Here is a 16117-nt window from a genome sequence, read left to right on the forward strand (position 1 = left end):
CGATTAGTCAGCACTGAGGCCGCAAACCACAGTCAAGTTTTGTCATTGTGGGGCTCATTTTAATGACTTTGGTATGGCTTTATTAATGGTTTCACTATGTCGTCATAATCTCATATTTCTTTTGAATGTTAATGATTAAAAATGCAGTTATTGTGTCTTTTCCAAATTGCAATATTCAGTCCCAAGATCTAATACTTAGTGTTTTATCAGAAGCTGCCTCTGCATTCATAGTTCCCAACAGACAGAAATGATGCTTAAAGATAGATTGGAATGTACAGTATGAATGACCGCTCAGTGTGCCATGTGACATTGTAGGTAAGCATACTTACTTATTTCAGTTTAAAGGCTACATGAAATTGTAATGTCTAGTATGTTGAGGTAGCCTAAAGCACAGATCAGATCACCTTTCCATGCACCAGCATACAGTATTATGACCGCCACAAGCGTAGCGTAAAATGTGACTGTACACACACACACACACACACACACACAAATACACGCGCACACATACATGCACGCATACACACACACACATAAACACAACCACACATAAACACAAGCGCACACATTCATGCACGCATACACACACATACAAGCATTACACAAAAGTTGCAAGAGTAAGGGATGGAGTAGGAGATGTTGACAAGCTTGATTTAATTTCGCGGAGAGGATGTACAGGACTGAGCAGCGGTCATATTTTGTACTGTTATGCGGTACATCTAGTTTAAAAGTTATATATAACATTTTCATGAGTGAGCCCGGAAGCAAATGGACAGCAAACAAGGGAACGTTGTTCAGACATGCAAGTAATTCATCTGAACAAGCCATGTTCAGCTTCCTGGTTATTTGAGCGTTTACTGTGATTTTCATGTTCACAAGAATCAGGATGCCTGCTGCAGTTTCACCACCCCAGTGTTTCGTGACGTATAAGATGGTCTTTGATTTTGTTCCTTGGGATTCTGATTTGGATAGAATCCCAAAAGATAGAGTATTATTTACTGTTGACATATTCTGTACTGTAGGTGCAAATCCTTCCTCTGGTTCATACTTTGCGCAAACTACTGTGAATCAACTGGTTCGGAATGTTTGTTTCACAATGCAGTAAGTTTGTGTTGCCATGATAACTATAATTTATCATTCACTCTCATTTAAACTGAATATGACTTTTTGGAATTTCATTTTCAATAAGGTTCGTGAAAAGTGTTTGAAGTTTGAGATTAAAGGCTGTTTGATAATAATGGCCTCCACAGACGGACTGTGTTGGATTTTCATTTTGCTGGAATTTTACGCTAGTGTTTTGGAGTGTTTTGTACTCTACCCAACACAAACTCACAGTAGGCTACCATGAATCCAACCCATGCACATGAGTATATATTTAGAACGAAATATGGTATTATCTACACAGGAGGCATTTAAGGTCTGCTGCTCAGTGCTTATATTACAAATGTAAAACTTTGCTACTGGTATATTCGGCTTAGGATAAAATTCATAGTGACATCTAGAACTGGTTAGTTAAAAGGTTGGACTGAAAGCCAGTGTGCACTCTTGACTAACAACAAACTTCTCAGCAACTCTGATTCAGGGCGTCGCGTAAACAGACCCAGTTGTTTTCAGGCATTCCACAACTCCACGTTGTTGCTGGGGAGCACCAAATATTTTTCAGGCCATTCGCAGTTGTCGGTTACGAGCTTCTCGGGGGGAGGGAGGGGGGGCAGTAACTACCCCTGCTGCGCCAGTAGGCTACAGAGTGCTGTCGTGTGGGGCTGTGCTTTGCGGGCATCTCTGCATTCATGTTTGATTTTAACATGCTGCGCTCTGAAAGGAAAACAAAACGCATGCCATGGTCTGCATGATGCGTAAACACTTCCACATGGCTACTGTCTGGTGTTTGATGGTGAATGACATACCAGACAGACAGAATAGACTACTGTGTGTTGGAACTAGGTAAAAGTTCAGTTTGTGGACAAAAGAAAATCCTTGTGTGAACTTTTGCGTGTCCATTTTGTGGAAGTAAAGTTAATCTAATCTATCTCTTACAACATCATTATCGTGAAGTTTATCAAACTGTGACCGGCGTTCTATACATTATCCCTTCTTAACAAGTACATTTTGTGTTAACATGTCATTTAAACATACATGCTGGATTTAGTATGCGTTAACATGTTGCTTTGTTTTCATACATTTTGTTCCTAATAACCGTTAACATGTACAAAGTATCAACATAACAGTATCAACTGACATTTTTGTTACAGAGACTTCCATTTTTTGGGGGGGCTCAAAGGCCTATAGTTTTGTGCCAACCCTTGCAATGAATCAAATGTGAGTTGTGCAATCTGAAGCGAAGGACATTCTTTTGTAGTAGCCTGACAGGTTCACATCACTTCCACTGTGTTCCAGTGGTCAAATGTATCATCTTGGTCATCAAGGTCAAATATCTTAAAGTGACATTACACCATGAATCAATGGGTCACAATCAGGGTAAGCATTTGATCACAGATTAATTCTGCTTAGGGCATCCAAATGGCCAGCAGCGCATTCCTATAGTAGCCTGGCAGGTTCACATCACTTCCACTCTGTCCCAACAGTCAAATGTATCATCTTGATAAAAGGTCAAATATCTTAAAGTACACCATTTGTCAATGGGTAGTGTCAGTCAGGGTAAGTGATTGACAATCTCAACGAAACTCCAAATATGCAGACATTTGCATAGTTTTCTAGGGATCTACGGAATACCCTGATAATATTAATAAATTATACTACCCCTTGGCAGCCCATACACACGTAGAAATTCAGGCTATTTTTGTTTCTCCTTCCCCTGAAGGTACGTGTTATCAATCACTACCAGACCAGGGGTGTATCTTTAAGAATCTCTTGAAGACCCAACTCTTCAAATAGTACCTCCTCTCATAAACCATAACCCTTTCATGTCTTTTGTGTTGACATTTTAATTAAAGCCTTCTCGCTGCACATTTTGTTGACCCAACACAGTAACTGGTTCTCTCTCTCTCTCTTTCTCAGGTGTGTCCACTTAACTGAATAGTTGTTTGACCGTAGAATCATAAGGATTTTGGGAGGCATCCTCTTTATGGCTTTTGTATTACACAATGCATAAGCAGACTGGGTGTCAAGTGTGGACAAGGAAAGAAAAAAAACCCACAGATTCTGGGTGGAGGAAGAATGAGATCCTGCCATGCGGGTTAAAACTGCACAATGCAAAGAGGGTGTGAACTTGTAGAAGCGAAGCAGGGATGGTGATGATGGAGGGTGTGTACACACTGATGAATGTGTACATGACTGTAGTGTGTGTGTGTGTGTGTGTAGAGGGTGTGTGTGTGTGTGTGTGTGTGTGTGTAGAGGGTGTGTGCTTCAGCAGGCGGGGACCTTCAGCCAAAGGGCTGGACCTGTTTGGATGAAGGCTTTATAAAAGGAGGATGGCACATCTCAAAGTGTGCTCTGACAGAAAAGCCCCTCTCAGTGCAGGAAGACAGGTCTCCAGACAAAGCTACAAGGATGGGAAGACAACAGTACTACCTGGATAAGCTCTCCCGCACCTTCCAGATCCGCAACAAGCTCTTGCGTCAGGCCCTGGCCGAATGTCTCGGGACCCTGATTCTCGTGGTGAGTACTGTGTCTGTCGGAATGTTGGCTAGTCAGATGGTCCCATTTTGTCCCAAACTAGGTCAAAGAGGATGAAATTCTGACCACAAAGTTGTGTGCTTTGTGTGATGGCATTTAACTCAAAGGATTTGAGTGAAGTTATAATTTATTTTGTATGAAAAAGCAAATATTTATTTGGTTCTATTACATTCTAAGTTCTCAGAGACACAATGCAATTTTAGAAGTGACATAGGCTACAGCTGGTGAACAGACATACATAATACATGGAAGTTGCACAAATTGCATAGCTTCCTCTTTCAATGTAATGCCTAGATCCTGTTACTCAGATGGGCATAACCTTTCTTTTGTAAAGTTGACTTTTCTCTGTTGACTTCAGCATTATACCTGTGTCAGTGTCACTCTGTATACACAAGTCTCCTGTCACCTGAGCTCTGCCAGTAACAGACATTTAAAGAGCCAGTATCATAGATATGGAAAAGGAGCAAGTATACCATAGACATTCAAAGAGCCAGTGTCATAGATATGGAATGGTGCCATTTCTCTAAAAGGTTGTGTGCTTCTCTGTAGATGTTACCTGTTTGAGAGCACATTCTCGTCACTGTTGTGATGTTTAAGGCAATGAATGTTGCTGGCCTATATGTGTACCGGTAAAGGATACCTATTGTATGACGTTAGAAAAGGGCCAATGGTGTGTTAGTGGCACCTTGGGAATAGATGGATGAATGGGAGACCCATTTTCAACATCCTGGTGCTCATCCCACCCAAAGCAATTCAGCTGAAATGAGGTGGAGATGGGGTCTGGGATCAGAGTCGTTAAGACAAATAAACAAGGGGTAGGCAGATTTCCTGCTCCAACACAAACATCCTGACAAAACGCACAAACATCTTTGCTTCCTATTTCAGCCCAGAGTTCCTGCTTTTCATGGTCAGTTACATACGTTTCATATTCATTTACTGTATCTACTGATGAGTTTCACAGTGATATTAGCTTATGACCCTGTATGGTTAGAAGGAAATGTCTATGTAAATAACACTCTTAGTATGAGTATGTGAAATCATGAAGGTGACTGGGCACTAAATAGGGAAGATTTGGAAGGTTTATGCATCCTACACACAGAACCTGTGTCAAGTTTCCAACTGTTAGCAGGCCATAGTATATACTTAAGCATATTCCCGTAAATGTTGAAGTCAGCAGAATCATTTTAAATATGGCGATCTATTTACAGCCCCTAAACCTCTAACCCTGAACCACTAAACCACACTCTGGACATGTTATCCAAGCAGTAACGGTGCTTTGTGTTTTCATTGGCCCAGGATTCAAAACCAAAAATAATTCACACTTTACTTCCTACAAAGCATTTGACTGTGTATGCATGGCCTGCAGTATATTTCCAGCCTTGGATCCTTATCTCAAATACAAAAGGATGTGATTTTAGCTGATATGACGTGATGGGGAGTGACAGGTCCAAAACCAGTGACGACACTGATTCTACATTCCATAAATGTTTTACTCTGGTCCTGTGAGTCTATTTGGCACATGCCGATGACTAACACTGTACACAGGTCATAAATAATAATTAGTTTTGACTGGCTATGAGCCAAGGCTGACAGGATGAGAATACATGCTTCATACAGGTGTATGTGTGAGTGAGAGAGAGAAAGAAAGAAAGAAAGAAAGAAAGAAAGAAAGGGGAAGAAAGTATTTTATAAGAGCATTTTTCACGTGTGTTTATAGAATAATACGTTCAGATAAGAACTAGCAACCATAAAAGAAGGGTAAACTCTGTCATCAACATTATCCAAAGAACTGGCTAGTTCAAAATGGTTTGTAGAAAAATATGATCTTTGCCAAGCACCAAGTGGTAATAATGCACAACAAATCAGCAATCCATCAATATTAAAAGTGTTTTAATCTTATGTGATCATGGTCACACATTACAGCTAATTACCTACAGACACATTTAGCTAACTTGATTTATGTTTACTTATCTAATTGTTTTGTGGATGGATGACTGTGAACAACCGCCTTGGTTGTTCACACTGCGGCCGCATTGAAAAAATCAGACCTGGGTCTGATTCAGGACCACATATGGAAATGGTCCTGGGCAAGATTTGAGTGTTCACACTACTTCTGAAGAAGTCTGACCTGGTCACTTGACTCTCAGATTTGGGCCACTTTTGCCTGCAGTCTGAACGGGGACTTGCAGGGGCTTTTCATTCCTCCAGTTTATGTCAGGTGAAGGGGGTCATTCACTCCTGTCTGGTCTCAGATTATCACAGTTATCCTAAACAGCCCTTCTTTGTCCCTCAAGGTGATAGTGTTGAGAGGTATAAGTCAGTTTGTCCAGAAGTTGGAACTGGAGAGAAATGTACACATGGGGCAAACTCTGTCCTTGAGATTCTCTCCTGACCATTCTGCCCTGCCATTGCTGGTTCAGTGTTCAGAACAGAGGAACCAGTGTGACAATCAGAAAAGATCTCTTCTCACTTTCTGCCCATTGGTTTATTTGTGTGAATACCTGTGTGACTCATTTTGAGTTTTTAAGTTCAGTTTTAGTATAATAATACTTGAAATGTGTTGACTAATAAGGAGTGCATTTCACACACACACACACACACACACACACACACACACACACACACACACACAATGTTTATAACATACCACAGAGTAGCGCCCATAATTCCATTCTTCCCATAATGTAATACTTTTTAAATGTCATATGACAGTTAGAGTGAGTTGCTACCAGAGTTTCTCCTAAGGGGACTCCCATTTTGTTTTTGTGACACAAATTCCAAGATTATGTTTGGATGATGAGAGCCAAATCGTCTTGTTGTCCAATTGCTGGCCTTTATCACAATTCACATAATCGCACTTCACAAAGTGGCGAGGGCGATGTTCAGTGAGACATATTTGGATGGTGTCTTTTTGGGGAGCTCTTGACTAGACTTGCATGCACACAGAATTGAAGGGTGTGGGATCTGTGATTTTGCTGTGACGCTGCTGGTGTGAGTTGTTAAGCTTTCTCTTCTTCACCCCACCCCTCCTCTCTGCAGATGTTTGGCTGCGGTTCAGTGGCACAACTGACGCTGAGCAAGGGCACACATGGCATGTTCTTCACCGTTAACTTCGCCTTTGGCTTCGCCGCCATGCTGGGAATCTTGGTGTCTGGCCAGGTGTCAGGTACGCACAAAGCCTCGGTAAATGAGATTCTGAGCCACTGCGCTACGTGAGCTCCCAGCTATGCTCATACTTACAGTAGATCAAAGAGGCCTACTGAGTTTACCCCTGGAAGGAGAGGTGCAAATGCACACCAAATACAAGGTGCTGGCAACTTAGAGTAAAACTTAGTGAAAGGAGAGAAGTGCCGCACACTCCGAGTTTAAAGCTAAATTCTTTACGAAAGGGCCCAGTCATAGCATTGTCGTTTGGACGCTGCTTTTCGGTGGTTTCTCTTGGTGTGTCTCACTCAGATGTTCTGCTTATTCTGCTCAGGCGGGCACCTCAACCCTGCTGTGACATTCGCTCTTTGCCTCCTGGGCCGAGAGAAATGGAGGAAGTTTCCCGTCTACTTCCTGGCCCAGACTATTGGTTCCTTCTTGGGTGCCGCTATAATCTTTGGTCTCTATTATGGTGAGTGTGAGCCACTGTTGCCCAGCAGTATAATAACAGTATAATATTTCTACAGGGTTTCGGCCAATCAGCTTAATGCTTTATTCTTCAGCTTATTCCAGTAGTAGACTCTTTAAACTCTCTCATTAACGTTTTTCTCTTTTTTTGTGGAATCTTGTATAACTTAGTCACATGAGTATGAAACCATTATATAGCTAAGCACAGTTACAGTAGCAAATAGTGAATATATTGAAAAATATATTGATTTTATCAGTACAGTTAAATATATTTTTAAGATGTATTTGTAATGTACTCTTCATCCTCAGATGCCATTTGGGACTTTGCTGGAAAGATGCCAGATGAGCTGTTCGTTGTGGGTGAGACGGCCACGGCTGGGATATTTGCTACATACCCGGGCCCGCACCTTGACATTGTTAATGGTTTCTTTGATCAGGTGAGTGGCTCGTTCTCACGTATTGATCAAATGATTCAATGTCACCCTCGAGCTCTTTCAAGTGCAAACAAGCCCCATTGCACAATGAAAGGGTTGTTTTTGAGGTTTCATGATGTTTCTCACCAGAATTTGATTACTTACAAGCTAAAACCACAGAATAAAACATGAATAGAATAAAACTTGCCTGAACAGCTTTTTCATGAAATAGACACCAAGGATTTGGCATGAGCCAACCAACCCGAGCAATGGATTAATAATTAAATACAACCTTCACTAAATAAAGGTTGTATTTAATATGAAGAGTTTGGTTCCAAAACGCTATATCTCCATTTTTAAAAACATTACAAAATAATGTAAGTAAGTAAGTACATTTAATTTATAGAGCACATTTAAAACAGTTTCCACTGACCAAAGTGCTGTACAGAGGATATGGCTAAAAATAGAAAATAAAAGCAAATCAGAACAAGCAAAATATAAAAGGCAAGCACAGAGAAAGTAAGCAAGACAAATACAGAAATACAATAGACAAATAGACAGCCCTAAACAAATAAATAGCAACAGTACAGAAGACACTTGAATATGAAGAAGAGAGGAGAGAGAAGGACAGCTAGGAAGCAGGGAAGGCCAAGGAGTAAAGGTGGGTCTTTAGTCTTGATTTAAAAGTGGTGATGGAGGGAGACAGTCTAACATCTGGGGGCAGACAATTCCACAGTGGGGCTGCTACAGCAAAAGCTCTATCGCCTCTTTGCTTGAGGCTGGTGCGGGCCACAGAGAGAAGACCCGTATCGGCAGATCTAAGGGACCTGGATGCTGAGGGGATGGAGGAGGTCTGAAATATATGAGGGAGCCAACCCATGCCTTATAAACAATCAGAAGGACTTTGAAGTGGATCCTAAAACTAACGGGGAGCCAGTGTAAGGAGGCCAGTACAGGGGTGATGTGTTGGTATTTCTTGGTGCCAGTAAGCAACCTAGCAGCTGCATTTTGTACTAATTGCAGATGAGAAAGTTGGGAGTGGGGGAGACCAAGATAGAGGGAGTTGCAAAAATTGGGATGTAAAAAATGCATGAATTACTGTTTCTAAGTCCTTGGGAGACAAAGAGGGTTTGAGATGGGAAATAATTCTCAGCTGATGGAAGCTACTCTTGATAACAGAGATAATCTGCCTTTTAAAACAAAGCTCTGAATCAAGGATGACACCTAGATTTTTGGCATGTGGCTTGTCATTTAATTGTGTATTAATCAATAAAATCAGTTTACTAAAAAGAAAGGTTTTGGCAAGATGGCGGCGAGCGGAAACACCAACTGCTAAAGTGAGTTGTTCAAAACCTTTCTTTTTAGTAAACTCTGTGTACACAAACAAAGTATACGTAAGTATAAGTATATATACTCTTTTGATCCCGTGAGGGAAATTTGGTCTCTGCATTTATCCCAATCCGTGAATTAGTGAAACACACTCAGTACACAGTGAACACACAGTGAGGTGAAGCACACACTAATCCCGGTGCAGTGAGCTGCCTGCTACAACAGCGGCGCTCGGGGAGCAGTGAGGGGTTAGGTGCCTAGCTCAAGGGCACTTTAGCCGTTCTTACTGGTCGGGGTTCGAACCAGCAACCCTCCGGTTACAAGTCCGAAGTGCTAACCAGTAGGCTACCCCAAACAATGTTCTCAATGCTCGAGTCCATGTGTAGAGACCCTGGTGATACTACACAGTATGATCGCATCAAAATAGTAGTGCCCCTAGCACTCCCATTCAAAAGGCGAAATTCCAAAAATTTGACCCAAAAACGACTATACGGTCAATCTTAAAAGTGGCGCTTCCGTCCTCATTATGCTTTTACACCAAAGTTTGACTCGGGTACATTCACAAAAAGACCCTAGGTTGTATTTTGGCGAGAGTTACGCTTTAAAATGGAGGATATAGCGTTTTGGAACCAAACTCTTCATAATGTACCAAATACCATAAGCCAGACACAACAAACAGTGACTGACTCCAAGATCACCAGTGTCTAACTCCTATCTGCGTCCTTGCAGACCATTGGCACTGCGGCTCTGATCGTGTGCATTCTGGCCATCGTGGATCCCTACAACAACCCCGTCCCTCCAGGCCTGGAGGCCTTCACCGTGGGCTTCGCCGTCCTGGTCATCGGCCTCTCCATGGGCTTCAACTCCGGCTACGCCGTCAACCCGGCACGTGACCTGGGACCGCGCCTCTTCACCGCCATTGCTGGCTGGGGCACGGAGGTGTTCACGTAAGTCAGGCACATGACTCACTTGTCATCAATGATTAGTCATGCAGATTGTCGGACCGGCCACCTGTGTCGCTGCACGTAAACACCCTAGCAACGGGATTAAAGGGGTGTGAGTCAGCATGTGAAAGTTTTGTATTGTGACACACAAGGCATAATTGTTGACATTAAGTATCGATGAGGAAATATTCCTTTCACTCCCTTTTTTTCTTTCTAACTTATGTCCAAACCTTTTTTTTTCAAAATAGGGTAGGGAAGTGTTGGTTCCTGGTGCCAATCTTTGCCCCTTTCCTTGGCTCCATCGTTGGGGTCATGGTCTACCAGCTGATGGTGGGCTTCCATGAGGAAGGGGAGGTGCGCGACAAGAGAGCTGCTATCGAGGAGACGGTCAAACTGAACGACATCACCACAGAAAAGGACGGGAAAGACGGCACCGTCGCATGAGACAGTCATCATGCCTCTATCTCTTTTCAAAGGAAAGTGCAGAACTCTGAGGTTTTCTAAGACACTGTGGGCCAGATGTACCTACATTTGCGAACGTAGCGTCAGCCTCATGGACAAACAGCAGATTGCAAACGCTGTCAGACCCAAGTCAAGTCATATTTATCAATCGTTCAATACTAAGTGTAAACTGCACCTTTCTCTGCCTTTCTCCGCCCATAAACGCAATTTACGAACGTCCACAACTGTATGGCAGCGCCTACATACAAGCGCAGTGGAATGAAGTTAACTGATGACAACATTCAAAAGAATCAAACGTTTAGCGATCATAAATAATACCATACATGATAAGATGTCAACAAGCAGGGAGATAATGAAGATCAGTAGTTCTACTCAAACTACTTGTGCACGTAGGCTATGGAAGATTGGTCAAATCTAGCAAGTAGGAAAGTTTAAGTGAATGACGTGAAAGTGAAAGTAAGGCCAACGAAAGTTAAGGTTGCTTTTGTTAGTACAAAGACTTACAAAACTGGTGCTCTAAATAGTTTTTTGTCTTTGTAAGGTTCTCTTATTGACGCATTGAACTGCAGTTTGGATTAACACCTGCTTTTACAAGCCGGAAATATTTAGGCGCAGAATAGACGTGCGCTTTCACGAGCAGTCTTTGTACATACCGTGGAATACATAATTAGGCGCTATTTACGCTTCCCCTCCCATCTCTTTACGCTAAACTCCCACTTTCCTCTGGATCCTCCCATGAATGCATATGCATGACACGAAAAACGCAATGTACCCTTTTCAGCTTCCGCAACAGGCGGTTTGCGCTTTAACATCTTTGCGGCCTGTTTGTACATACCTCGCAAAGATTTTACACGCACGTTGCGAAACAAATACGCCTGAAGTGGGTGCAAAAGCGTTAGTACATCTGGCCTTGTGTCTCACCCTTTTTGATGAACCAGAGGTGGCAAAGTTCAGGTTTAGAAAGTGAAAGTTCTACCCCCCCCACAGCTGTTTGTCAAGAGCCATATGACATCCCCCTTTAGTTCTACCTCCTGATCTTACAATTATCCCAGCATGTCCATGGCTTTCTTTTAATCTCTCTGAACCTGAAGTTTACACCTTTGTGTTGTTAATGTAGAGGAAGCACAAAACAGCTTTGCTATGGTCATAAGTTTTTCATCTTTTCTCCTCTAGTGTTTCTCTTTTGTCTGTGCACAGTCTAAAAGGACTTGGTTAAGGGGGGAAGCGAGGATTGTATTGTCTTAATCATTTCTGAATAAGTTGTATTTACTGCCCATTTTAAAGCCAAGAAATACAGAGTAGTACAATAGATGTACTTGTACATTTGCAGTGATGTAGACTAATAGTATTTTTCTGGATTTACACGTTGTATTTTATTTATATTGAAATATGTGTTTTGTTATCAATGTTTGAATATCCCAGTCATTTACATTTCTACATTTTGTATTTCTGAGAAATAATGATTTCTGGGATACTAGTATTCCTGTAGAGGACAATAAAATGTTTATTTCTTTTGTAAAGCTGGTGTTGGCTCCATTGATGTGACATTTCAACACTCACTCATTTTCATATTATGAAATATATGGCAGCTGAACATCGACCAAACTCTACGAAAAACAAACTGATGTGTATCCTTATTCTACATTTCCCACAATCCTGTTCCTTTATTGTGGCCCATTATTCATTATTTTACCTCACATCTGTTCATTTTGATGGGAATAATATGTCCCTTTCAATAAGATTTATTTACATATATCAGATGCTTTTGTTACCGGCCTCAGACCTAGGGGAATCTGGGCAGGTACAAGACCACAGGCTGGATAGCACTGTGGGTTGGAAAGAAGTGGAGATACAGAAATTATGTCTTTCTCAAGCGCTGGACGTTTATTTCTGAGTAAAAATCATTCAGGAGAGAAATAACAGACAAATAACCTAGCACACACTATGACACTGGACATATTCCAAAATATACAATTATAAAATATACTATAATATATAAATATAATATAAACATTGAAATACCTCTTGATATTATAAACCATAGTTTCAAACATTACTAATATAATAAATGCAATCAATAGACCAATATAGAAAGCATTGGCATATATAATATACAATACAACACACTTTACCTAGATATTATGAAATAGACAGTAGTATACCTTTATAATACATCCAATATGCTTCAACAAATAGCACTATACATTGAATGACATTGTATGTAAACCATACAATGTCCTAATACATTCCCATAGGCTACATATACACAGGCTACTTGGCTATCTTGTTATCAATTAACTGCTTAACTCTCAAAAAGAATTTCAAGTTTTTGCCTGAAATTGCACTGTGCCTATTTACAAGGGCATTGTTCCCACCTCTTCTGGGGCCTACCATCAAATGTTGGACCTCTATAGAAAGCTGAGAACTTCTTCAAAATAAATGTGTGATGTACTCACTAAGAGCTACAGGGGCTAGAATATAGTTTTTTCTTTCTGCCGGATTACAAGCATCTCTGAACTGACCACATTTCAGCCCTCTAGGTCTCTTGATATCCCTTAGAAACACAACTGAGCCCTAGCACCAAGTCTTGTGAAGTTGTGTGCAAAAGTAGATCAATATAGAATGAAAATATGAGTGCTTTAGACTATTATTATGACCGCCGCTAGCGAAGCGGTCATATAGGGATTGTCAAAGTTTTTTTTTTTTTTTTTCCCCCGTCATCTACTTCCTGAAATTTTGGTCAACGATACCCGGGGCACCGAAACACCGGGGCACATGAAATTTGGTGGGTATGTAGCCCCACTAGACTTTTACGGAAAAATTTCGTTTGGTCCCCGGGGGCCACTCCCCCTCCGCGCTGGGCCCCCCGAAACCCAAAAAATGCAGTTTTTCCTAAATAACTACCTGAACCGTGGCACCGAGGATGAAGAAATTTTTATGGTATGTTGGTCTCAAGGGCCCACATCAACCTAGCCCATAATCACTCATTTGTGATTTGCACCCCCCCGGTAAAAAATGAAAATGCAATATCATTCTGCTTTAATCGCCCCTCTCCAGTAAAGACGTTCAGAACTGCACCAAATTTTATGTGTATGATTAACCTGACATTCTCTGGGGGTATGCCAAGTTTCGTAGAATTTCATCCATGGGGGGGGGGTCTAAAAAAATTAAGTTATGTGTACATTTAGTGACTGTACACTCATTGGCCTGTAGATGGTGGTGCACACATATACACATGCACACACACACACAGGCACCCACATACTATCGGTATTAGAACGGCCGATACATAATTACAAATTCAGTAGGATTAAAAGAAAGCCAAAATAAATATTCATCATCATGGCTGCATTTCCAGTATTGGCGATAAGTAGTCGTTTGTCCACTAGATGGCGCATCGTTGCAGTGAGACGTAATTTTGTTGGAAGTTATCTAAAGTGGGTTGGAAAGACACTACGCTTCCTACAAGGACAAGACTGTAGGCTACCGCAGAGAACGTCTAAGGGTAGGATGATTTCTGCATGACATGTAATTCCCATTTCCTCTTGAAGCCGAAATAAATCTGAGAATGTTTATTGGACATGCTTGTTTTTTACTGCAGGTAGGCTACGTTAATCCTATCAATAGCAGAACGTAGGTAAAATAATGTTACCATTAGCATGGTTGAGTGATGGAGGTCAATTTGATTATTGATGTATTTGTAGAAAACCATAAATGCGTTTATAGGCTACCAAGCAAATCGATAACAGCACTAATTGTATCTTTCAACTGTCATCTTATTTGCTTTTGACCATAACCTAGGATACTAACAGGAGCTAAGTGAGTTAGCCACAACACGTTCGCTACGTGATGGTTTTTAATGGAAAATATATAGGCTACCTGAAAGATAACCTGTCTATGATGCACCCTAAACACCGGGCTGGGACATTTCTGCTCAAGGTCTCAAAAAGCATCTGAGTCAACGTTCATTCCCAAACACCCATAGGCTACTTCAATCCTCTATTTTCAAAGGTGATTCAAGTAAGGAAGAGCATGGCTCAAAGTAAAGTAACTGAAAGTTTCAACTACATAAATTCGTCAAAGTGAATAATTTGTGTCAACTCGCCATGTAGATTTATTAACGCACCCGTGATGATCTACATCTCCATTTAAACCAGATGTTTTAGAGCGCACGTTGAGATGTATTCAGGGCAGGGCTGTACCTACACATATTTGTTGCACGTGCTACACAAATCATTCTTTGCGATGGATGATTTAGTACCAACGTTACACCGGTCAGATACAGTTTTGCCTATGGCTATTCCGCGAGACTGAGGCGCTTTTTGTTTGTTCGAAGTGCGTGTTTAGGGTGTGAGAGGGGAGTCGATGTGCTTTGATTCCAGCTTGGTAGTTGTAGTCTATGCGATTAAAAAACACGTGTGTGTGAAGTATCCAAACAATGATAACGCTTTCATTATGTCTGCTTGAGCTACTGTACAGTGGGTTGGGTTCCATTTAGAAGTGTCCACTTCATTCCTCCTTTCCGTGATTCACAGCTACGTGAAATGTATTACTACTGATATGCCAAACTATTAAAATTTCGCCAAGAGGTGGCAGCTTGATACTGTAAGGTGTAAGCCATTGGTTCCAAAGGAGATTTTATTTGGGTCGCCAGCATAGTCTAGTGACAATTTGTGTTGTGTAATAGGCCTAGCATAGGGCCTACCTTATATAGCTTATAGTTTGTTAACAGTCACGGTTTTGTCATAACTCCCTCTATGCATTTTTGCATTTAGAATAGCTCTAAAACCGGGGGGCGAACACGTCGCAGGGGGGGGGCGCCAGTGCGTGGATATCTCAATCGCAAAATTAAACAATATTTCTATCGGGCGCCGACTAGGCTGGGTGAAAAGATCAAAAGATTGCGTCAAAAGATTGAGCTTAACCATGGACCTCATGGTTGCAAAATGCAAGGAAACATGAATCAGCATATTATTTGCACAAACAATAACGGACAGTCTCTTCAACTTTGCCCGTTAAAATGTGTATGAACAGTCTCGCAACGCATTTAATGAAGGCCCTTTTGTATGTCAGTTATTTGCACCACTGGGTAAAACGGCATTTTGTTTTAGACTACTGGTATTTAATTTGTGCATTGACAATGCAGCTGAATATCATTTGAACTAGATGACTAAACTTATGCATATGTAGAAGAAGAAACATTCACATCACAAAAATCCATGACATGACCTCTTCTTGATAGCTGTTGAAAACTGCATTGGAACTGACAGGGATTGTTTTGTTTAATAATAAATAAATAAATAAATAAATAGATTATGCTGCTACCTTCTGCTTTTCCCAAATACAATGTAGCCTACAGGTGTACCTTTCATCAGTCCAGTTGCAATGGATGGACTGTGATGAACTGCCCTACTTGTGATTGTTTAGAGATTTTAAAGGTTTTATAACAATGTTAGATTTTTTGGCCCAGAAACAAATCTACTCAACTTTGCAGCGCCAGTAGGCTACTTTGTGTGCGGAATGTGTGCAAACACACATTCCAAACAAGCATACACAAAAGTTTCAAGAGTGGGGGATGGAGTAGAAGATTGAGACAAATTCATTAATAGGATTTATTTTCGCGGAATGGATGTGCAGGACTGAGCGGCGGTCATATTTTGTACCGCTACGCGGTACATCTAGTTTGCCAAGGTATGCCCATGCATTTTGTAAAATGCCTAT

General features: G+C 41.2%; 1 protein-coding gene across 1 annotated transcript; it reads left to right on the top strand.

The window, feature by feature from the left end:
- The first annotated feature begins 3430 nt into the window (after positions 1–3430).
- On the top strand, positions 3431–11916 carry LOC143106640 (aquaporin-3-like). Its single transcript, XM_076271013.1, has 6 exons — positions 3431–3618; positions 6676–6802; positions 7115–7252; positions 7558–7685; positions 9720–9937; positions 10183–11916. Exons 1-6 carry the CDS (start codon positions 3511–3513, stop codon positions 10376–10378), a joined length of 915 nt encoding a protein of 304 aa, XP_076127128.1. The 5' UTR covers positions 3431–3510; the 3' UTR covers positions 10379–11916.
- Positions 11917–16117: the final 4201 nt, after the last annotated feature.

Source organism: Alosa pseudoharengus, unplaced genomic scaffold (genome assembly GCF_046254945.1).
Source record: "Alosa pseudoharengus isolate Yale_2024_CS ecotype anadromous, Long Island Sound unplaced genomic scaffold, YU_APseudo_1.1 YU_APseudo_1.1_scf_6, whole genome shotgun sequence".
NCBI classification, from domain to species: domain Eukaryota; kingdom Metazoa; phylum Chordata; class Actinopteri; order Clupeiformes; family Clupeidae; genus Alosa; species Alosa pseudoharengus.

Excerpts from the sequence above, each read along its gene's own strand:
- LOC143106640 (XM_076271013.1), top strand. The coding sequence starts at position 3,511 with ATGGGAAGACAACAGTACTACCTGGATAAGCTCTCCCGCACCTTCCAG. Across the intron at positions 7,253-7,557 it reads AATCTTTGGTCTCTATTATG|ATGCCATTTGGGACTTTGCT; the intron begins GTGAGTGTGAGC and ends CTTCATCCTCAG. Across the intron at positions 7,686-9,719 it reads TTAATGGTTTCTTTGATCAG|ACCATTGGCACTGCGGCTCT; the intron begins GTGAGTGGCTCG and ends GCGTCCTTGCAG.